Source organism: Marmota monax, unplaced genomic scaffold (genome assembly GCF_021218885.2).
Source record: "Marmota monax isolate L192 unplaced genomic scaffold, Marmota_monax_Labrador192_F-V1.1 WCK01_AAM20220418_F8-fsc00017, whole genome shotgun sequence".
In the NCBI taxonomy this organism is placed as follows: Eukaryota; Metazoa; Chordata; class Mammalia; order Rodentia; family Sciuridae; genus Marmota; species Marmota monax.
Window position 1 is genome coordinate 21,954,355 of NW_026695241.1, and position 24,201 is coordinate 21,978,555.

At 46.7% G+C, this 24,201-nt stretch overlaps 1 protein-coding gene across 5 annotated transcripts; it reads right to left on the reverse strand.

Annotated features, from left to right (window-relative positions):
• Positions 1-77: 77 nt before the first annotated feature.
• Dcaf4 (DDB1 and CUL4 associated factor 4) lies at positions 78-23,935 on the reverse strand. Of its 5 annotated transcripts, none has more exons than XM_046440967.1 (14): positions 23,833-23,935; positions 17,578-17,674; positions 15,748-15,854; positions 15,200-15,354; positions 14,199-14,281; positions 12,677-12,779; positions 10,700-10,843; positions 9,676-9,725; positions 5,952-6,031; positions 4,307-4,405; positions 4,085-4,182; positions 2,461-2,634; positions 2,087-2,201; positions 78-343 (listed from the first exon to the last, which is right to left on the reverse strand). In XM_046440967.1, exons 2-14 carry the CDS (start codon positions 17,664-17,666, stop codon positions 150-152), a joined length of 1,491 nt encoding a protein of 496 aa, XP_046296923.1. In that variant the 5' UTR covers positions 17,667-17,674; positions 23,833-23,935; the 3' UTR covers positions 78-149. The 5 variants fall into 5 exon arrangements, with proteins under 5 accessions (XP_046296923.1, XP_046296925.1, XP_046296921.1 ...); XM_046440969.1 differs by having other exon boundaries at positions 5,964-6,031; positions 15,748-15,857; XM_046440965.1 differs by having other exon boundaries at positions 15,748-15,857.
• Positions 23,936-24,201: the final 266 nt, after the last annotated feature.

A 24,201-nucleotide genomic window follows, 5' to 3' on the forward strand; every position in this document is an offset into this window, starting at 1 on the left:
ACAGCATCATTTGAAATGCCCTCATTAGAAGACAGGAGCAAAAAGAGGAAAAAAAAAAAAAAAAGTCAGCCTTCATCAGCAGTGGAAATAAAGTACTCTTTACTCCTTTTAATTCAAATCCACACTTTTGCAGGCGGATCCCTACAGAATCAGCTGTAGGAGAAACAGTAAAGATCCTGCCGGACAGCCATGAGCAGCCCTGGTGCTCCCTGGGAGCCTCCAAGCCGAGAAGAGAAGGCCACACTGGGGATGTCGGCCTTGGAGGTGGGATATGGGGAAGGTATGGTTCTGAGCAGGTGGGCATCATGGAGGCTCCAGATTCTTGTGTAGCAGTCCTGGCCCACTGAGAGACAGAGAAGACACACTGCAGGTTAGCAAGAGAATGCAAGGATAAGCTTACCTACAGGTACATCCCAGTTCCTCATGATTTACCAGGACCAAATGTGATTTTATATGAACCCAAACACAAACGTGTTAATGGAATGTATTTCTACTTCTAGTATGTATTTTTTTAAATTCCTTTTTTAGTTGTAGTTGGACACAATACCTTTATTTTAGTTTTTTAATGTAGTACTGAGAATTGAACCCAGCACCTCACACGTGCTAGGCCAGCGCTCTATTACAACCTCGGGCCCCTAGTATGTATTTTTTAATATCAAAATCATGAGTCACCATGGTGCTCTAGAACCATTTTGCAGGTATTCAACATGATTAGCTGCACTGGCTCGGCAGGCACCCTGGCTCTCAGGAGGGGATTCTGCTTCTCTTTGTGTCAGAGGCTGGTCAAGTGGGAGCCCAGCCCACCTGGTCTATGAAAGGAATCTGGTTTCCTTTTTATGAAATGCTAGCCAGGAAGATCTCAACTTCATTACATCCTGGGGACAAACCAGATGATAGCTCTTTCCTGAGTTTTTTCTAGTTGAACAGTTCAAGTTCATAATCCAGGTTAAAGTCTTCAGGGCTCTAAGTTCTACGCAATCTGACACTAACACAGTGGTTATGGCAGCCAAGACATGTATCATGTTTCTGGAAATCAGGAGGAGGAGGGTGGACCTTTGGTTGCCACGGGTTTCATACCAACCACTCAAGTCTCTAAGACCATAGATGCCATCTCAGTCAAGGATGAACTCGGGGTGCAGTTTACATTGCAGTTAGTGGCCTACCTGTACCTGTCTCTCTCTAAATGTTTAGCTCATGGCGGGCACCATGGCATATGCCTGTGATTCCTTTAACCCAAGAGGCTGAGGTAGGAGGGTTGCAAGCTTGAGGTCAGCCTGGACAATTTAGCAAGATACTGTCTCAAAAACAAACAAAAAAAGAGCTAGGGATGTTTCTGTGGTACATCACCCTTGGGTTCAACCCCTAGTACTGCAAAACAAAGCCAAACAAAACAAAATTGGCTCTTCCCTGTTACCCAGCACACAGAAAAATCTTTTGAGATGAAAACTTACAGAAAGGTAAGGGCTGGGGCTGGGACTCAGTGGTAACGCACTTGCCTGGCATATGTGAGGCACTGGGTTCCATTCTCAGTACCAGGTATAAATAAATAAAATAAAGGTCTATCAACAACTAAAAAAATATTAAAAAAAAGAAAGGTAAGTGTTGATGTTGATGAGAATAATAAGAAAATTCTAACAAAGTGATACTGCTTAGTCACAGTAAGTTTTAGGGGAAATAAGTACTTATAGGAACAGTTGTTTGGTAGCTAGACAGCTGCTTCTATTCTACTGATTCTGGAAGGTGTTAAAGGGCACTACTAGAAAGAATGGGAATAAGTTTTCAGACAAAACTGCATGATGGATACGCTGACCTGATGAGCAGACTTGCACCCTAACCCAGGTCCTCCAGCTGCCGTCTTGCTGCACCTCACCTGCCCATCACAGTGATGTCTGCCCACTGACAAGGGCACTGTCCATATGCTGGCGGTTTAAACTGCTGCTTACTAACACCCAGCGCCGCCACCTCCCCTCCAGTCCCTGTCCTACTTTCCGCAGTCCTCATTAGGCAATTCTGGTTTTGATTTACTTCCCTTTTCTGTTGCTTAACATACTGATGAGATGGAATCTCCCCTCCTCCGAGTACCTACCTGCCACCACGATTCCTTCTTCCTCGTGTACGTGCAGGGGCAGGTAGGCATACTCATTCACGTGACCCTCGTACTGTCTTATACATTTGGTGGTCCTCAGGTCCCACAGCTTGATCTGTGGGAAGAAGCACGAGGTTGTTTCCAGTGGCCTCTTCAGGTTATGAGGATCGGCACCTCTAACTCCTGAGCCACCAAAGTCACATGACCAAAGATTCTTTCTCACTTCTAAGCCAGACTAAGGTCATGAGGGCAGTAAAGGAACTCCCCACCGGAGAGCCTATAACTTCTCCCTGCCTGGTGTCCTGGAACCCCTTGGTGTGGCAGGGTTACGGGCCAGAAGCCCCTGGGGCTTCAGGATGTCAGAGTTCCCCTACCTTTCCTGCCATGTCTGATGCCATCAGACATTGCTCTTCCTGGAGGATTTGCATAGAGGTCACTGCTGAGTCATGGAACAGGCGCGTGGCTTTCCAGCCCTTGCCTTGACTTCGAGAACGCAGATCAATGGCAAAGATCTCTCCAGAACGAGAACCATTAAATAGCAAAGGAGTCTGTGGAGAGAGGGACCGCTCAGTACCCGCTGTACACACCTCTCCCTGAGACTGGGAAGGGCGTGTCTTCCTTTCTCTCCCCGCCCCAACCCAGCCCCTGGTGTGGCAAAGTTGGGTCAGTGAGAATGCAGAAGAACTGGACCCCATGTTCCTCTAGTGTCCTTGTGAGAAGCCCACAGGTGCTTGGAGGTGGTCCCACGGTCCCCTTAGGTGATAGTACACTGTTCCCAACAAGGTCTTTGGCAAGAAAGTAAGGCAAGGAGCATGGAGTAGAAAGTGGAGATCAGGTGAGGTGTGTGGTCCCCATGAGAGGGCAGAAGGCTGGGGAGGTCTGAATGGCCAACTCTATACTTACTGCTTACAGCAGGTCAGCAGACTCCCTTCTCTTTAAATAAGGATTGCACATTTTTTCTCCTTGGGTACCAGGGGATGAACTCAGAGGAACAACCACTGAGCCACATCCCCAGTCCTATTATTATTATTATTTTGTATTTTTTATTTAGAGACAGGGTCTCACTGAGTTGTTTGGTTCCTTGCTTTTCTCTGAGACTGGCTTTGAACTTGCAATCCTCCTGTCTCAGCCTCCCAAGCTGCTGGGATTATAGGAGTGCACCCCTGTGCCCGGCACTTTTGACAGGGAAAGTCTTCGAAATAACAGTAACCACTGAGCAGAATCCTCAGCCCTTTTTATACTGAGACAGGATCTTGCTAAGTTACTGGGGCCTTGTTAACTTGCTGAGGCTGGCCTTGAACTTGTGATTCTACTGCCTCAGCCTTTAGAGTCACTGGGACTTTGAATCAGCAATTGAACCCAGGAGCATTCAACCACTGAGCCATATCCCAGCCCTTTTTATTTTTTACTTTGAGACAGGGTTTTGCTAAGTTCATTAGGCCTCACTAAGTTGCCAAAAGGCTGGCTTTGAACTTGAGATCCTCCTGACTCAGCCTTCCAAGCTGCTAGGATTACAGATGTGTGACACTGTGCCCAGCTTAAATTTTCATTTTTAAATATATAACTTGAAAACTGTATATGAAACTAGTTAAGTGCTAAGAATCAGTATGAATTTACACATTTTATTTCTGAGGTGCTGGGGATGGAACCCAGGACCTTATAAATGCTAGGTAAGTGCTCTACTCACTGAATGAACTACATCCCCAGCCCCAACATTTTGAAAATGATTTGTCCTGCTGGCTAATCCAAATAGTCAAGAACTGCTAACAATTCTTTTAAACAGGAAGTTGATTAAAGCCAGCTTAGGCAGGCCTTTGTGGATCAGCCAACTTTCCCTCGGCTCAGAAACAGTCACATAGTAACCCATTAATCCTTTCTGACACTCTTTTTCCCCCTGTAACAGAGGAAGGACGAGATGCTACACCAGGGAATCCAACTCCCAGCAAACTTTGGGCTGTGGGGAAAACTTCCTGTGACACTCTTTCCAATCCAACCAACCATGACAGCAAACTGCTGGGCCAAGACATCACTGTTGGTCCCATATGTCTGCCGGTGTCCTGTCACCACGTTGGTCAACAGCACCCGCCGAGACAAACCTGGCAAAGACGGAAAAGGGTTGATGAGACAAGAGTCCCTGGCACTCTAGGGAGAGGGACTGCTGGATGGGGTTTGAAGTGCACTCCCCCACTCAGGGCACTGGGGGAGGCAGCCGGAACTCACCAGTACTAAAGCAGTTATTTGCCTGGATATTCAGGGACCATGCACAGGACCAGGCACCAGGGATCCGGAAACTGCAGAGCATGCCAGGCCGGTCTGTACCTGTTGGGGGGCATAAAATGTAAGGCATGGCTGCCCTCTGGACCCAAAGATCCCTCCATGCCGCCAGGCCAGTGACCACCGATCCAGGAAGCCACTGGGAAAAGCTGCTCCAGAGGGACTGCCATGGTTTGAGTATGTTCTCCTAAATTAATATTTGGAAATGTTCTCCTCACAGCTGATGGCATTTGGAGGTGGGGCTGGGAGGTAACTAGATAAATCAGGAAGATGAAGCTACCATGATGGGATTAGTGGATCTGTGAGGAAAAGAACCCAAGCTAGCAGATTTAGCTCTTTCACCATGTGAAACACTCCACCATGTTATGATGCAGCAAGGAGACCCTCGTCAGATGCTGGTGCCAGCCTCCAGAACGATGAGCTCCACAAACCTCTATTTTTTAAAAATCACCCAGTCTGTGGCGTTTAGTTATAGCAACAGAAAACAGACCAAGGGTCTATACGATGATCCTTTTATGGGTTTTGTGGCAACAGAAAAAGAGACTAAGCTGGGCAACTGCTCAAGGGGTCCTTCTTTACAGTTCAGACTATGGAGTGCACAGTCTTAACAGCTGTCAGGGAAGTCGCGTGGTGTCACAGAGAAGGTGGTTTCAAACTTGGCTCATGCTATAAAATGTGTGCTCAGGTGAAATATTTTAAAGGTAAACATTTGCTCTGATAAAACACAAATTATCACAAAATGAATACAGCCACATGCTCACCACCCAGGTTGAGAAACAAAACATTCCAGTACCCAGATGCTCCCTCATGTCCTTTCCTGGGTGCCAACCTCTCACCCCAACTCCTTCCCCGAGGGAACTGCTATCCTGACTTCTAAGGCTAAAAATAAGTTTTATAAGACAAATTCCACTCTCTCTTTGCCTCAGTTTTCTCATCTGTAAAATGGTGACAGGACACTCCTGCCACTGTACAACGGAAGGCCAGGCTCTGGCTAACCACACGTGGCCTCAACTGACCCTCACGAACCTGATGGGGAATTGTCACCAATTCCCAGAGGTCAGGCCATCTGTTCAAGTGGGCAAGGGGCAGGCTGGGATTCGTGCCAGGTCTGCCAAAGCCTGCCCTCTCAGTGGCTGAGCATGTCTCATTGACCCAAGTTCTCCGAACGGCTGAAAACTTCATGTCCACAGTGCTGCGAGGAGCAGTCAGAATGCCTTCAGCCAGAACACAGGCAGTATCCCTGCCATACAGCAGAAGCTTAATAAATGTCTTCTGAATGATCAGTACAGGCAGCCCAAACCACAGGTTTGCTGTTTCACACTGGTCACACACACTTTAACTCTGCTTGGGCTACTGAAGTGACCCACAATGGATAAAAAGCAGGAAACATTATAAATATGCCTAGTACTGAACCTGGGACAGACTCATTACTCTCATGGTGCTGCACAGTGCACCTACCCATGCTCCAATCCGGGCTCACCCAGCCTCTGGCTCACACCGCCCCCGCCACATCCCATGCAGCTCCTAGAAGACAGAGGACAGAGACATCCCCAAGAGCTCTGGTTTCTTTCAAAGAAAAGGATCCCCGTACCTGGGTGACTACCTGCGAACAATGACGCTGGAAGCAGAGTGGCACAGCCTGGCGTCTCTGCGAGTCCCATGAGACACAGCCTGGAAAAAGCTGTTAAGGACAATACAAGGCTCTCCTCTGGGAGGACGGCCATCAGCACCCTTCAAAAAATTATAAGACAAAGTAGGACAGACACCCATCAGGCAGATCTAACATGTTTACATATTCCACATCTAGCTTTAGACTTTCTTAAAGGAATAAAATACACAGATATAGAGAAAAAAAAGTTTGTGTGGGGTGCTGGGGTAGTAGCTTAGTGGTAGAGCGCTTGCCCAGCATGGGCGAGGCACTGGGTTCGATCTTCAGCACCACATAAAAACCCATATAAATAAAATGTTAAAATGTATAATTTGAAAATCAGAGTACATTAAAAAAAAAAAAAAAAAGCCCTCTTTGACCCCTCCCCAGTCCGCTTTTTCTCTCCCACCCTGGGAATCACTCTTCTCAGAGTGGAAGGAGTTCTTGTAGGCCATGCTCTAATACTTCCATGCACATGCTATTTGTCCATGGATAATATCACGCCGTTCATGCTTTTAAAACCAAGCACCACACAGAATATCCACACCAACTTTCCAATCTCCATTGTCTCCTGGGTTCACCTACACTGATTTGATGATCATCCTGAAGCATTCTAGTCCTGTCCTATGACCACACAGCCAACTTGTAATGGCACACTCCTTTTCTTGGCCTCTCTTGCAGTTCCATCCTGGCACCTTCAGATGTGACCAACTCAGCTAGTAAGTTTTTCTTTGGCTCGTGGCCTCTCTTCCATGCCTGCTGCTGAAGTTCATGCCCTCACTGCCATTCTTGTAAAGTCTAGCAACAGTCTCCACCTGAGGTCTCACCCTCGCCAGCCTATGCTTTCACATTGCTACAAGAGGAATCCCCACAATCACAGTCCTCTAGGGGCACCCCATGTCCTGAAGATTCCATCTTGGAAGGTCCAACTTAGGCAAACACCCATGGGATGGCAACCTGCTGCCCAAAGCACCAAACCCCTTCCTGATTTATCCTTCGGCTGGGAACTCCGTCCCCTCTTTCCCGTGTGGCATCTGTGTGGGCAATTCTTGCATCCCTGCCCCATATAATGCCTTCACAGACTCATTACCCACTGAGCTGCCTGTAACCTTATGAAGGGAGTGTAGATGCTCAGCAGATGTTCATTGAATGTGCACGCAAACCTAAATCATTGAAAAATGTAAACATCTGCAAAGTAACCAGGTCAACATCTCAACCATCTGAATGTGTGATGTATATGTGGCATATGGCCTTTGGTGGTAATCTCCATATTATGTTTCTAGTATATCCAAGCTGCTAAAACCACAAATGAGAGAATTGACACTGGATAGCTCAATTCCTTTCTAAATAAACCTTTTGCTCCTGGGCTGGGAGGGTGGGGAAACAGGAAGTTCTTACCCATGTGCACTTTCAAGTTACTGTGGCTGAATCCCAGGTTACACTCAAACTTTGTAACTATGTACTGGGGTCAGTACTTTAGGTTTACTCTTTAAAAAAAAAAAAATATATATATATATATATATACATATATTAGTTATAGGTGGATACAATGTCTCTATTTTACTTTTATGTGATGCTGAGGATAGAACCCAGTGCCTCACACATGGTAGACAAGTGCTCTACCTCTGAGCCACAGACCCAGCTCAATAGGTTTACTCTTAATTGATCTCAGGTTAAGCCAGTGGGGGAAGAAATGCAGAGTGAAGATCTGAACAAGGTGCCATTTTTGTGAAGGAAGAAATTTTTGTGAATCCTGGGAGAAATACACAAAAAAATCTTCAGTAAAAAAGCTGAAGATGACCTGGAATGACCAACAGGTATCAAGCCACTGCTCAAGCTGCAACAGACCCAATTTTATGGAGTTTTATCCTTCCTTGGCCCACAGAGAAACCTGAGTACCACTACCTTGCTTTCTCTCTGCAAAGAATGGCATCTCCTATCCTCCAGTTAGATCAGTGAAATAAAGGTGGAGGGCTAGGGATATAGCTCATTTGGTAGAGTGCTTGCCTTGCATGCACAAGGCCCTGGGTTCAATCCCCAGCACCAAAAAAAAAAAAAAAACAAAAAAACAGGTGGTCTCACCACCCCTCTTGAGCTCCAGCAAACAACAGCCACATAAAACTGCAGTTCATAGAAACACATAGTTTTGTGCCAGGCGCAGTGGCGAGCACCTGTAATCCCAGTGGCTCAGGAGGCTGAGGCAGAAGGAGTGCTAGTTCAAAGCCAGCCTCAGCAAAAGTGAGGTGCTAAGCAACTCAATGAGATCCTTTCTTTAAATAAAATACAAAATAAGGCTGGGGATGTGGCTCAGAGCTCGACTATCCCGAGTTCAACCCCCCATACCAAAAACAAAACCGAACAAAAAACCACACAGTTTTGTGCCTTACATAAAATTTATACTCAGATCATTAATGTACTTCAGCTTTTAAAATCCTTCAAAATGTAGTGCCAAGAAGCAAATTGAAAAAAAAAAAGAGATTCTGATTCAGTTTTCATGTGGTGAGGACCAATGATGGGCAGAAGCTCTCCTAAGCACATTCACAGACATTAACTAATGTTAATTTCATGACGACTCATGAAGCTGGTGTTAAGTGCAATGACAGCTCACAGGTTTAAGAACTCATTGGTGGCTGGGAATGACGGCGAACACCTGTAATCCCACTGGCTTGGGAGGCTGAAGCAGGAGGATCACAGGTTTAAAGCCATCTCAGCAATTTAGGAAGGGCCTAAACAGCTTGGCAAGACCCTGTCTCAAAATAAAATATTTTAAAAGACTGGGATTATATTCAGTGGTTGAACATCCCTGGGTTCACTGCAGGTACCAAAAAAAGCCCCCAAAACCCAACTCCTTCATTATGGGCGTGACCCAAGAACACACTCCACCAACATGTGGCTTTGGCTTTAGCAGATTTTGCTAAATGTGCAGGCATACCTAAGTCATTAAAAAATGTAACCATTTGCAAAGCAACCAGATCAACACCTCAGCCCTCTGATTGGGTGATGCGTATGTGGCACGAGCAAGGTAAACTTAAGTCCTTTATAGCACCAAGAGCCTCCAGTGGTCCCAGAGGAAGGCCCAGACATAACTCTGTACCATATGCTCCTGGCAAAGAAGCCCTGCCAGCTCTCAGGGGAGGCAGTAGCTTGAGTGGGGAGTGTTCTAGAGGAGGCAATCCCTAGGTCATCCTCCCCTCCCCTGTGCCCCTATTAACCAATGCTTCCTTCCTTCACCTAAAGAGGCCTGGGGGCTCCTTCCCCAGGTTTGCTTTCTGTTTTATTTCTCCCATGAGGTACTGACACGGATGCTGAGTGTGTCCAATGACTCCAGAACCTACAGCCACACAGCAGAGGTGGAGTAAGTGGCCTCTGGAGCCAGATTGACTGGTTTCCAACCTACTTCCACCACCTCCATGTGGAGTTCCAGAACAGTGTCTGCCAGGGACATCAATATCATCCCATGTTAATAGGAGCTCAACGACTGGCTTCTCTGTGCTCCATGGGAATTCTGACCATCTACCTAAGTGTCCTGTTTTCCTCTGAAGGGTGAGACATGAGTGCAGAACTCCCCAGCCCCCTGCACTAAGTTGTCATCTCACAAAGTCCACAGATGTTCAGGTCCACACAGGGCACAGATGCCCGACAAACCTCTTCCCCTGGCAAAGGATACAGAATGTGGGAATCCAAGTGGTTCAGCGAGGCCCAGCACACAGAATTCACCTGGCAAGAAAGCAGGATGGAAAGACTGGTTTGTCTGCCAGCTCACAGAAAAGGCTTTCTTCTAGAATAACTTGTGGAGACACAGACTTATGACTTCTTTCTTCAGAAAGATATCACTCCTCTTAAAATGGGTTGGAACAAGCATTCTGAGGACAGGAGAGAGCTCCTAGCCCTGTTGGGCCTGGAGGCCGCCAGAAAGGCCTCAGTCCCTTTGTGTCAGCACGGGTCCCACCCTGAGGTATCTGGCATCCCCTCTGGGCCAGGACCACATTCTCTCCAGTGGCAGGGGACAAACCTAACTCTAAAAGTATACCTTGCCTTACTTAACCCAGAAGCGATTTTCAATTTGTATGCATACCATGGCTCACGTTCTAACTGAACCGGAAGTTACAGCTTCTCTGAAGAGGTACAACATCACTGCAATCTAAAGGTTGCCCGGGACAGCGAAAAAGCTTTATATTTATTTCAATCCCAGTGCTGGCCACAGTCATGCAGCCCTCATCCCAGCAACTCTGCTACTTTAGACCAACTCCCGACCCTCCTGCAGGGAGTGTCCTTACACCAGTGCTGCCTCAAGCCCATCCCAACCAGCTCAACTGATTTTTTCTTCCAACACAGAAACTCCTGAGGGGCTGGGATGTGGCTCAAGCGGTAGCGCGCTCGCCTGGCATGCCTGCGGCCTGGGTTCGATCCTCAGCACCACATACAAACAAAGATGTTGTGTCTGCCGAAAACTAATAAATAAGTATTAAAAAATTAAAAAAAAAAAAAAAAAAAAAAAAAGAAACTCCTGGGTCCCCTCTACTCCCTATTGGTTCTCAGGAACTAACAAGCTATTTGTCCCTTGGGAAAATGAGGCAACTGTGCCTTCCCTTCTTCAAAAGTCATATGTCATCTCTGAATCTGGCCAACCACTGCAGTGCCCCTGGCCCAAAGGCAAAGTGGCTAGAAGGCTGAAGAGACAGAGGACCTACCTTCCGGTTGGTAAAGTAGAGGTTTTCGTGCATGTTCACCTTGGGCGTGGGGGTGTTCAGACCCTGCAGGCTGATGATGCCATACTTGGAGCCTCCAACCTTGACATCGTTCACTGTGAAGAGCCGATCACTGTTGGTATCTGCCTACAGGAGGGGATGGGCTGCAAGTGACCTCCTGGCCTCCAGGGAGTACATGTCCCCAGGTGACAGACAGCTCCTCTCTAGGAGCAACTGTGGACATGGCCTATCTTCCTTCTGCTCAGTGTAGCAATCTCTGAGCAAAGCTCCCAGGGTCTGGTCAGTCACTTAGGAGCACAGATGTGGATGGCAGGAGGGGGCATGGACAGAAGCCTGAGGTCTGCAGTCACCTACCCTGCTCAGAATTGAGCCTGAAGAGTTCCAGTGTCAGACCAGAGGAAAATAACCACAGGGCAGTCATGAAAGCCATGGAACCATGGAAAATGCTAGTTATAACCATTTATGGATAAAGAATGATACAAAATTCCATTCCTTATTACAATACACTATGATCACCAGCAAGAAAAAGCAATGCTGCAGGGGCTGGCAGAGCAGCTGTGCGGGAGAACGCGCGCTTAGCAGGTAACGGGTGTGGGGTGCCATGCCCAGCACTCTGCCAGTTGACTTGGGAAGAAGAGTTATATCCCTGCCTGAACCACTCCAGTGACTAGAATGTGATCTGAAAAAGTGCTCTCTGGGTGGCAAACTGCCTTTCTGGTCACACTTGCTGCCAGTCACCTGTGTCACAGGGTGATGAGGAAGATCTATCCCCAGCTGAATAAGGCGAAACCCAGCATGAGGTGCTCAGGCTAATAACGGGCACCAGACTCCACGCCAATCACCTTCATACCCCTCCCTGGCTTACCCTGCAGAAGGAGCTCTGGAGGGGAAACCAGTGCAAAAAAACCATTCTGATCGAGTTCAAATTATAGCTACAAATACAAAAGATGACGTCACAGTTGAGAATGTGGGCCCTGTTCCACACCCCCTAGGTGTGGGCAGGTCTTTTGCTCTCAAGGTGCCCTGGGGGAGGAGGACTCAGCATCAACCTTAAGGGTCAATCTCAAGGTGTTAGCCTCCAGCCCTGCCGCCAGATCACTGCTTCTCCTCTCCTTCTCCCAAGTTCTCAGGAAGGACGGGCTTCCCAGGCAGGCCATGCTCTCTTGAGGCCCATGGATCAGTGGGGCTCCCTTATTTGCTTTCTCTCTGCCAATATATCCTGGGGCCCCTGGACTCCAGCAGCTGGCTCTGGCTTCCAGCCCAGGCCCAATTAAAAGCAAAGGAAACCTTCCACTCCCTACAAATGATGTAATGGAGGGGTGCTGATCTATAGGCCCAGGGACACAGACCTGCAGGCCCTGGTCACTAACATCAGGGATGCTGAGAAAGGGAGTCATACTCTTTTGCATACTAGAACTTCACTTTTGGCCTCCAAACCTTGTCCTACTGTATCAGGGGTTAGAAGTCCCTGTTCCACCATGTACCTTTTCAATTGCACACACAACATAGCCAGGGAGAAATTATTTTGTAGGGATTTTTCCCCAAACTTTTTTTTTTAATATAATTTCTTGATACCTTTATTTTATTTATTTGTTTTTATGTGGTGCTGAAGATCGAACCCAGGACCTTGCATGTGCTAGGTGAGCGCCCTACTGCTAAGCCACAACCCCAGCCCTTCATAAGGATTTTTAAGTCAATGTGTGGTTGGGCCCAGGCCCTATGTCAAATGACAGGGCTGAAGAAGGCTGGTGATGGCCCCAGCACAGCCTGCCCAGCCCCCTCAGCGTCTGCTCCCAGGGAGGTGAGCCGGTAGGTTCAAGTCATAACACACAGAGGACACCACCTGCTCTCATAGCAACTGGCTTCTACACAATCAGGCTTGAAGACCACCAGTACTAAGCCGTGAAGTGTCCAGAGGCAGCCATACCTGGCATCCTGAGACATCTCCTCCCCACTCACCAGGATGAGGTTAAACCGGTCGCTCGCCAAAGCAGAGGGATCTGAACTCTGAACCTGGACCTTTTTCCTCTCCATGCAGCTCACTCGCAGCTCGTGGGCTAAACTACAAAGGCAAATGGAAGTGTAAGGAGAGTGTGGGTGCCACAGCTAGCCATCCCTGAAGACTTGGGGAACCAGGTATGGTGGGGCACACCTGCAGTCCCAGCTATTTGGGAGGCTAAGGAGAGAGTCCAGGAGCTTGAAACCAGACTAGACTCTATCTCAAAATAAATGAATGAATGAATGAATGAACAAATGAATAAATAAATAAGGAAGATTGGGGACTTCTGTTCTTTCTGCCTACTTCTTCGTATTATTTCAGCCATGGAGCTGAGTAAGGTTCCTGATAATCTGAATTTTAGTTTTCACTCAGGAAAATGCAAACAAAATACTGGGTAGACCTCCTTGGATTCAAAGAAAGTTAGAACCTAAGGGATTTATTTTTAGATCATCTAGTATAATTCATTCTCTTGTAATAATGAGAATGTACCTAAGAGTAAGAGATGAATAAGAAGCTGAAGGGCAAAGGGTGACCAAGAGGAGGCCAGGTTGCCCATCTACTTTCCTGTTCCCTCCTCCCTCCAAAGCATGGCCATTCTCCACTTCACATAGAAGGGATCTTTCTAACAGGCCTTTATCTCTTTTGCTCTCAGGAGGAAATACAGGAAGCTCGCCCTGTCCCATACTCTCCAAAAGGTACCACAGTAGTTCACTGAAGGGGCCTCTTCTCCAAGGTAAGGGGACTGCCCCAGTGAGCCCCCTCAAACACCAGCAGCAGGCAGCAGAATGCAGGGCTTCTGTGCTTGGGTGCTAGAGTCAGGCAGATCCTGTCTTTCTAGCTCTACCTGGAGCAAACCTCTCCACTGAGCCTCCATTTCTCAGGTAATGGGAGGCATGTTTCAGCCTATCTCATGAGTTTTAGTTAGAATTACATCAGGCATCCCAAATTTGTTTGTTTTTAAAACAATCCTGGGGATGGAACAGGGCCCTGTGAATGCTAGATAAGTGCTCTATTACTGAGCTATATATACCCCCAGGCCTTTTTTGAAATTTTATTTTGAGATGGAGTCCCAGTAAGTCTCTGAGGCTGGCTTTGAAAATGTGATCCTCCTGCTTTAACCTCTCAACTAGCTGGGATTACAGGTGTGCACCACAGCACCCAGCCACCACACATGTATGCATTTAAAAATCCATTTCTGGTAACCCCTCATTAGAAGAGGAAGAGAAGGAAGCAGAACTCTCACAGGAATAAAGCTGCCACAAGGATCACAGAGTGAACATCCTGAGTCATTTCTGTCTAAATTCCCTCTCCTCCTGGCATCCTGCAAGGGTCTCTCTCCCTCGCTCTGTAAACTAGAGCTCTCAACTGTGAAGCGTCTTCACAGAGCAGCACACGTTCTCCCCTGACTGGATTCTTGAACCATGGAAGAAAGAAATGGGAAAGAACATTCACTGAGAAAACAACAATGAGGCATTATCTTACCGGCAATAACTGGTGACATTGAGGAAACCCAGACGGCTTTTTTGTAGGAAAGAAGATGCATTAAATCCCATTCTGGCTACTTTCTAAGGAAAAAAAAAATTTTCAGTGAAGATTTATTTGTGTATAGAATAAAAGAATTTTAGTTCCATAGATACAATGAAGAAAACAGGTTTTTGGGCAAAAATTAGATGCGTAAAAGTTTGACGGTGTCCTTTGAAATCTCTTCTCCTTGACAAGGGGAAATATCAGCACTGGAAGGCTTGTATGGGTGACAGAGTCTGCACCACATCTCTGTCCAAGCCCTGTCAACTTACATCTGGAGAGATGAAGCCACTGTGCTGGTGGATACAGAGTGGACCAGACACTCAGCTTTGAGTCATGCACTGTGCACCCCGGGAGAACCCAGAGGCCAAGCATTTTCCCTGCCACTGGCCCCACACTAACAAAATATCCCAGCATCTAGACCTGTCTTCAAGACTGCCTGTGGCGGTGCTGGGGTTGTGGCTCAGTGGTAGAGCGCTCGCCTAGCACGTGTGAGGCCCTGGGTTCGATCCCCAACACCACATAAAAATAAGTAAATAAAATGAAGGTATTGTGTCAAACTACAACTAAAATTTTAAAAATAAATAAATAAATAAAATGGAGGTATTGTGTCCATCTAAAAAAACGATTGCCTGTGGCATCCAAATCATACCCATCAAAATCCTGCACTGTCTATTTAAACTACATCACTGAAATTCTATCATGCAGTTTCCCAAGAGTCTCCCAAGGAAGGACATGTTAGAACCACTGATGAACAAACAGGAAGTGGGGGGCAGGAGATTGTTGGCTGTTCTTATTCTCTTCATCATTTCCCTGTCAGGGAAAATCCAGGGCCCTCCTCCCCCGAAGTGTCTATGCCTGGTGTTAGGGCCTCCTTCAGCCACAGACAGATGTTGCAGGGGCCGGGGGGGGGGGGGGGGGGGGGGGGGGGGGCGGGGGGGCAGGGGTGCAGAACCCACCTTTCTCTGCTCATCCTCTTCTAGCAGCTTCAGTCTTTTGCTTTCCATTTCCTTTTGCCGGATGCTCTCCTTCGTGAGGGGGTTGCAGTTGTTGTGCCCAGGCAGCAAGCGGAAGTAGCGTTTCTTTTCAGGGTCAAAGTAATAACCTGGCAGATCTTGAGCAAAAATGAATGAATGAATGAATGAATAAACAAACTCACCAACTTAAAATGCTATGAACTGACCCACCTGGTAAGGAGCCTAGGGGCTTGTCCCCCACCCTTCTCAGCTGTCTGTTTCTATCATGGGCTGAGTTCAGTCCTGGGGGAGACCATCTGTCCTAAGGTCACTGTTCCTGACAAGCCCAGTTCCTTCCTTAAAGGTTTCAATTTGTTCCTAGAATTTCCTCCAAGTTAGGAATGGGCTGTGGTTCCCACGCAAGTGAAGAGACACAGACACACATCCTTGGCTGGAAGGAAGGGCGGACAGGACAGACAGCAACAGACAAGGCAGCATGAGCTTTCCTTTCCCCAGGCTGGGCCAGAAGTCCTACATAGCAGCCTGCTCACCTGGCACTGAAGAAGCCCCAGTCGTGCTGGATGAGGCTGACGTTGACGCGACCTCGCCATCCTCATAGTCGGAGTCCTGCAGGTCCTGGGGCACCTCTGTGGCGTACCTGCTGACAGACGTGTGTGAAAGGCTGAGTTTCCAACGATTCTGACTGGGTATTGTTCAAGCAGCTCTTCAGCCTTTACCCCCAACCTTTCTGATGACTTGGGGGAGTACTAACTCCCTACATACTCCAAAATAAGGGCCAGGTTTGGGTTTATAACTCTTTCCGGTTTTAAAAAGGGGATGTATGTCATGGTAATTCCTTCTTTTTGTCTCAACTTCAGCACTTTCTGAGGTCTTCTGGAATTTTCCAGATGAAAAAAAGAACAGAAACCTTTGCCAACTGGGCTCATTTTGTCAGCTTAACAGTAGTGCCAAACCAGGTGAATTTCATTTTTAAATTTTACCTGACCAGCCAGCCAACCTTATAGATGGAAAAACTGGGGCTTGGGAAATAGAGGTAACGTGCTTAGTAATCCTGAGACCAAGTCCTGGCTAAAACACTGGATTTGTAAAGCCACAAGCGGCTTCTGTGGCAATTATAGGCTGAAGGATATAGTGATAAACAAAAGACCCTATTTTAGAGTCTCAACAAAATCTACTTTAAAATCAAGAACTTCTGCCCACTATACAGTCTAAAAGTGAAAGAAACTGCAAAACTAGGATGAAGGAATGCAACATAAATCTCCCCAAAATACCAGGCTATGCAAAGTTTCAGGGAAAATTATTTAGTCCCCCTTCTCTGGCTCAGAGTTTCCTGAGGCAGCAGGAGGAGGAAGGATTAAGTGTCGTGAGTTTATGCTTCTCGTCCAAGGACTGCTGCTCCAGTCTTTCCACATGGAGAGCAGGTGGCAGTTCCCAGCAAGTTTCCAAGCCCTGCTATGCTGCCATGGCTGGGCTGGGCCTCGCACAGATCACACTGTGCTGCATGCTGTGCTCTTGTGGGAGGGCCTGGGGCCCCCAAACATATCCATGGCTCTCCTCACAAAACAGACAAACATTGGGCATGGTCCTAATCTTTCTACAATATGGGTCCAGGGTGAGGATTTACACCCCACGAGACCCATTGTGTGCTGTGGGCCTACTCAGAGCCAGACAACTACACATTCCCTTGTGAGAAGCTAAATGTGGAAGACTTTGAAATCGACAGACATTTGCAAAACCGAGGGCTGTATAGGACTTGCAGTGGCCAGGAGTCACAGAAGCCACCCTTGATTGCAGGGACGACCTCTCCTGGGGCAGGTGGGAGTATGCCGTTGTTTGTATTTCTTTCATGCAAGAAAATAAACAGAATGTGGAAAATGTTCATGCTGGGCTTTCAATTTGGTATAGTCTGAGTTTTATTTTCTAAGCTGGTGGTTACACGGTGTTCACTAAATTATTCTTTATACACTTATATATCTTAAGCACTATATTTTCTATATATTTATGTCATAGGTTTCCACAGATTATTTCCTTTGGCCAAAAGAAAAAGAATAATTTCCAAAATGGAGTAGCAGGTCTCCAGTTACGTCAGATAATGTCTACCTATGACCTATGGCTAATGCTCTGGCCAGAAACCACAGTCACTCTGGTAAGAAAGATTGGCCATACTTCCTGACTCCTCAGGGTGGAGGGCTGAGCAGTAGACATCACCCACCCAGAAGCCTGTGAGAAGCACCGCTCTCCTCAGGCTCCACCTAGACTCATTTTGGGGGGGAACCCAGAGACATTTGCATGTGGGACACAGTGTGCTGGACAAGCCAGAGCGGCAATGGGCACAGACAGTTCCCCAGCCCCGCACTTGCCTCTGGCTAGAATGCTGTCGAAGCCAAGGGTTCTGCTGGCGGCCTCTTCTCCCAGGTCTTCTCCTGCTCTGCCAGCTGCTTTTACTCATTTCTGTTCCTACGAGAGAGAAGACGGCACCTGGGAGTGAGCATTTCCTCCTTGCTTCTTGGCAGTACCTTCAGGCTCAGAGTGGTTACACCAAAGCTGCCACACAAAGCCTTCCCTGTAAAGGGCTGTTTCTGGCACACTCCCCAAGTCCCTTCCCACCACCCTCAAGGGAGAACACAGGTCCCCAGCCCAGGGAAGAGATGGTGCAAGGCGTGATGTCCCTAACTTCTCTCCACTTCACAGATGCCTGCCTGTACTAATTCCTAACATTGTCCCTCACACACAAACAGGTGTGTGTCCTGGCATTTTTCCAGGCACACTCATCCCACCTGGCTATCGATCTTATCCCTCCCCAGGGACTCTGCAGACGCCTGCTTAAAGTCTCCATCTCCTTAACTTGGCTCGTAAACATGCCCAGGTTTTTCATTTGTACACGCTCTATCTCAAGTCCCAAAGGAATGGAAGTGACCTACATGCACAAATTCCATGTCTTCATTTCCCACCATTCCTCAGCCTGCTGCGGCTGGGCCTCCCCCATCTCACCTTTCTGCTAAAATGCTCTTGCTGAGTTCTTAGCTAATGATCACCTGCTCTCCTCAGCCGGACTTGCTGCCACCTGTGACCCCACAAATTTCACTCTTCCTTTGCTGCAGTGTCTTTCTCCTTTTCCTTGTCAAACTCATCCTTCATTGGTTTCTCTTGGGTCACTACCCTGTCATTTCCACTGCTCTGTCCTAGATCCTCCTCTTTGCACACGTAACACCATCTCATCCCCAGACACAGGCTCGCCTCCAGCCCCGAGGGGCCCTAAGCATCAAGCTCCTTGGCTGTTGCCTCCTGTCTATTTCCACAGATGCGGCAGTCAACAGGGTCAACAGAGAATTCGCTTGCCATGTGTGAGGCCCTGGGGTCAATCACCAGCACCTGCGCACAAGAAACCTATGCTTGCTCCCTAGACCCTAGCTCCCCAGACTGTTTCTCTCTTTTTTTTTAATTTTTTTATTTTTTAGTTGTCACTGGACTTTTATTTATTTATATGCGGTGCCGAGAATCAAACCCAGTACCTCACACATGCTAAGCAAGCACTCTTACCACTGAGCCACAACCCCAGCCCTCTTTTTATTTCTTAACATTTTTTTAATTGTAGATGGACACAATATATTTAGTTATATATTTTTATGTGGTGCTGAGGATCGAACCCAGCACCTCACATGTGTGAGGAAAGTGTTCTGCCACTGAGCCCCAGCCCCAGCCCCTTGACTGTTTCTCTTTTCTGTAAATAACATCACTGGCCGCTCCAGGCCAAAAGTATGATCATTTCCCAAACAATGAACTCCACATGTGTGGGTTTACCTATAATCAATTACACCCCAAAGAATACAGTTGTGTCTATTATCAGTTAAGTTTCAAGCTGAAAGGTGCTGTGCCCAGGAGGGGAAAGATATATGGTCAGTGTTAAGAAGAAAAATAAGCCTTACTGACATGAAGTTTATTACTATTACCAATTCCTTTAAAAGATCAATGTTTCTTTAGGGTGTTCAGTCTGTACATAAACGTCTCTAGTTTCTTTTACTTCAGCACTAATGTGGAAACAGTTTAGAAAATATGCTGGTGAGTTCAAGACTTGACCTCATCCCTCAGAAGACAGGACCACACCTCCTACACTGTTATCCTTCACAGGGGCTGCACATCACAAGGACACAAAAGATAATAAAATTACTGCAAGTACAGCTTTTGGTCAGGGAGAATGTTTCTAAATCACCAACTCAGGCACTCCAAGAGAATAAGGCGGGCTAACGATAGCATGCACTGATGTTATGGGCAAGATCAATACAGTGATCTGAACAAAGCTGTGGGTGGTGGCTCACAAGTGCAATCCCAGCCACTTGGGAGGCAGAGGCAGGAGGATTGCAAGTCTGAGGCCAGCCTTGGCAATTCAGTGAGACCTTATCTCAAAAAAATAGAAATGGGCTGGGGATGTAGCTCAGTGATAGAACACCCTGGGTTCAATCCCTAGTACTGCCAAACAGAAAAATTACCTGGTCCAAATCAGTGGGAAATTGAGAAGTCCTGTCTGGGCAGGAAGCATTCAGTAACAATCAATAATGAAAACTGAATGAAACCCTGCTCTGCGCGGTACACACTATAAAGTTGGGTGTGTTGCAAAAGGCTGAGCCTGGCTTTGCCTTTCAGAAAATCTTTTAAATTCTTCAAGGTATGAAGAATCAGTTCTCAGAGACTGCTATCCCGCAAAGAAATCTCAAAAAATACATAAACCCGATTTGACATTTTGGAACATGATTAGGCAATATTTATAAAGTAACTTATAAATGTACATGCCTTCTTCCTTCTGGGAATCACTTCTTTTTTTTTTTTTTTAGAATTTTTTAATATTTTTTTTTTTTTAGAGAAAGAGAGAGAATTTTTTAATATTTATTTTTTAGTTTTCGGCGGACACAACATCTTTGTTTGTATGTGGTGCTGAGGATCGAAACTGGGCTGCATGAATGCCAGGTGAGTGCGCTACCGCTTGAGCCACATCCCCAGCCCTCTCGGAATCACTTCTAAAAAAAAAAATTCAAAAGACTGTAAAAGTTATCAGGGTGTGGCAGTCGGAGCCCTTAGTCCCAGCCATTTGGGAGGCTGGAGGCTGAGATGGGAGGACTGCTTGCGCCCAGGAAATGGAGGCCAGCTTGGGCAACACACAAAGATCCCATCTCAAAAAAAAAAAAAAAGGTCACATAGAAGAAAGATATTCACTACAATTTCCAGATCATCTTATAAGGCTGGTATTATCCTGATTCCAAACAAAAACATCGGAAAACTATAGATCAATATGCCTTATGAATGCATCAACAAAAATCCTCAATAAAATGCTGGTAAAACAAATCCAGGATCAAATAAAAAGGATTATATGGGTGGTGGGGAGACAATGAAAGAACTTTGGACTGTGCACAGGGGAGTAATGGGAGGGGAGGGGAGTGGGGGAGGGGAGGGGGAGGGGAGGGGAGGAGGGGAGGGGGAGGGAGGGGAGGGGAGTGAGGGGGGGGGAGGGAGGGGAGGGGGGTGAGGGGAGGGGAGGGGGGGGGGGGGGGGTGTGGGGATGGGAAGGAGGGTGGAATGAGACAGACATGATTACCCTATTTATGGCACCCTCTTCAGCCAGAGGTAGAGAAATTGTGCTCCATCTGTATACAATGTGTCAAAATGCATTCTAATGTCTTGCATAACTAATTAGAGCAAATTAAAAAAAAAAAACAAAACATTAAAAGCATTATACACCATAACCACATGAGATTTACCCCAGGAATATTAGGCTGGTCAACCTATAAAAATCAATCAATATAAAACACCAAATTAATAGAAGATGGAGAAAAATCCCATATGATTTTTCTCAATTGAAGCAGAAAAAGCACTGGGCAAAATCCAACACCCTTTCATGATAAAAACACTCAACAAAGTAGAAACAGAGGGAACTTTCTCAACCTGACACAGTGTCCACAAAAGCTTCACAGCTAACATCATTAACCATGGAAGAATGAAAGCTTTCCCTGATATCAGGAATAAGACAAAGATGTCTGCTCTCCCCACTCTCACAGAAATAAAAAGCAAACAAACAACAAAGGAAGTATCTTTGCAGTAACATAATCCTACAGACAATCCTAAAGAATCTGCCACAAAACTAACTGGCGCTAATCAACAAGTTCAGTAAAGCTGCAGGCCACAAGATCAATATTAAAAGGAAAAAAAAAAAAAAAAATCAAGGATATAGCTCAGGGGTAAGTGCACTTGCCTAGCCATGTCCAAGGCATTGGATTCAATCCCCAGCATCACAAAAAAAAAAAAAAAAAAAAAAAAAATCAATTAACATTCACTATCAATAAACAATCCAGAATGAAGGTAAAGAAAAGTTACATTTATAATACCATCAAAAAGAATGAAGTATTTAGGAATATATTTAAGAAAATGCATGACTTTTACTTTGAAAATCATAAAACATCAGGGAAAGAAATTACAGACTTGCTGCAATCTCTATTAAAATGCAATCGCATTTTATTTTTTTTCAGAAACAGATAAGCTGCTCCTAAAGTTCCTATGGGAACTCAAAGGACCAGAATAACCAAAATGACTTTGAAAAGGAATAATGTCAAGGGATTCATGCTTTCCAAGTTCAAACTTCCTACAAAATTAATCAAGACACTGATATTGGCAGAAAGAAATGCAGATCAAGGGAACAGAACTGAAAAACACAAAATAAAACCATATATCTAGTGCTACTTGGTATTCTACAAAGATGCCAGAACCATTCAAGAGGGTAAAGAATTAATCTGTCTTTTCTTTCCTTCCCTTGTTGTGTGCATGTGTGTGTGGAGGTCACTGGGGATTTAACCCCTGGAGCACTTTACCACAGAGCCACATCTCCTATCCTCTTTTATTTTTATTTTGAGACAGATTCACAGCTGCCTAGCCTCAAACCTGGATTCCTCCTACCTCAGCCTCTCAAGACATGTGCCAAAATTTTCTTTTAAAGGTGGATATCTATCCCAGCTGTTCAGAAGGCTGAGACAGGAGGATCAGGAGTTCAAAGCCAGCTTCAGCAATGGGAGGGGTGTGTGTGAAGTGCTACACAACTCAGTGAGACCCTGTCTCTAAATAATATACAAAATAGCGCTGATGATGTGGCTAAGTGGTTGAGTGCCCCTCAGTTCAATTCCCAGTCCTCTCCCCAAAAAAGTAAGTTGAGCTGAGTGCAGTAGCGCACATCTGTAATCCCAGTGGCTCAGGAGGCTAAGGCAGGAGGATTTCAAAATCAGCATCAGCAACTCAAGGAGGCCCTAAGCAACTCAACTCAGTACCAAAGGGGCCTCTAAATAACTATTAAAAAACATGGGCTGGGGATGTGGCTCAGTGATTAAGCATCCTTAGGTTCAAGCGCTGGTATCAAAAAAAAAAAAAAAAAAAAAAAGTTGACAAGTGCAGAAGGATAAGAGAGAAACAAAAATGCAGACAATTCAGTGTAGAGTTCTGTTTAGTGAGGGAAAAAAAAAACTTTAAAAAAGTTTTCTATTAAAAAATTTATAATAGGGCTGGGGATGTGGCTCAAGCGGTAGCACGCTCGACTGACATGTGTGCGGCCCGGGTTCGATCCTCAGCACCACATACAAAGATGTTGTGTCTGCCGAAAACTAAATAAATAAATATTTTTTAAAAAAATTTATAATAAATATTCAGGTGGCAGGCTTTGTATTAATGCCCACCCTGGGTTGTGTCCCCCTTGCCCCTTTGGTCCTGAGGAACTTCTACTACAGAGTTACAACCTCATCCCATTTCATTTTGAGAATGAATGGGCTCCTGCATCAGCCTCCCAAATTGCTAGTATTACAGGAATGCCACCATACCTGGCAGAATTAGTGTTTTTAACCCTACATTAAGGAAGCCAGGGTTCGAGGATTAAGTAACATACTCTGAAAGTCACAACTGGTGGTGGAACTAGGGTTCCACCCCTCCTGCTGGTCAGATCTCTGGGTCTGGTTACGCACAGGACACCATCCCAGCTCTAACTTCCACTGTTTTTTTTTTTTTTTTTTTTTGGTACCAGGGATTGAACTCAGGGGCACTGGACCACTGAGCCACATCCCCAGCCCCTATTATGTATTTTATTTAGAGATACGGTCTCACTGAGTTGCTTAGCGCCTTTATGTTGCTGAGGCAAGCTCTGAACTCATGATCCTCCCGCCTCAGCCTCTTGAGTACTGGGATTATGGGAACGCGCCACTTGGCCAGGCTACACGACCTTCATTTTAACGTGGGAAATCCAAGGCCTGCAGTTTGGCCACTGCCAAGTCCTAGGTGGGGCCTTCAGGGTCAGGCTTAGGAAAACGCTCCTGTGTTCAGGCACAGCGGCGACACTCTGCGTCCCCGCCCCCGGGGGCTTACGGCTGAGGATCCGACCCCGCAGGAGGAGCGCACGTGCAGCGAGGTTGCGCTCTCCGGGCTCGCGGGCCCAGCCCCCCACCACGCCCAGCTCAGGCCGGCGTTCCATGCGCGCGCTGCCGCCCACCCCTTTCCTGGCCTGCCGTGTCGCCTACCTGACCCCGAGATCTTTAGCCGGACACTAGCAGCTCGCCGATCGAGGCCAGGGAGCACCCCAGCCAGCACAGACTTACCTGACCGGGGCGTCCTTTCCCGCTCTCATTTACCGCACAGCTCCGCAGACACACCGACCAGACGGGGAAACCCCGGAAAGATCGAGGTGCAGCGACCGCCAATTAGGTGAGCCGGTTTCTGTGTTGTCGCGGCGGGTGGGGCTAGGGCAGCAGGCCTTGTCTTCTCATTGGACGCGGCTTCTGTCTATCTACGTCAATAGGGGCGATCTTACGGAGAGGGCGGGGGCTTGGGGCTTCAGCTCCGCCCAGGCCTGGCTTTGGCTCCTCCCAGGTCTGGGATGCTTGTGAGCTTGCTCAGCATCTTGCAGAGCTTGGATCCCAGGCAATCCCTCAAGAGTGGTGGATGGCTTCTCTCGTTAGAAGTCTTCT

Bases quoted from the DNA above. Each gene is read 5' to 3' on its own strand.
- Dcaf4 (XM_046440965.1), bottom strand. From the start codon at position 17,666: ATGAGTAAAAGCAGCTGGCAGAGCAGGAGAAGACCTGGGAGAAGAGGC. The intron at 15,355-15,747 runs GTGAGCAGGCTG...TTTTTGCTCAAG, and splicing joins TGGGGCTTCTTCAGTGCCAG to ATCTGCCAGGTTATTACTTT. The intron at 344-2,086 runs GTAGGTACTCGG...TCTGTCTCTCAG, and splicing joins AGAAGGAATCGTGGTGGCAG to TGGGCCAGGACTGCTACACA.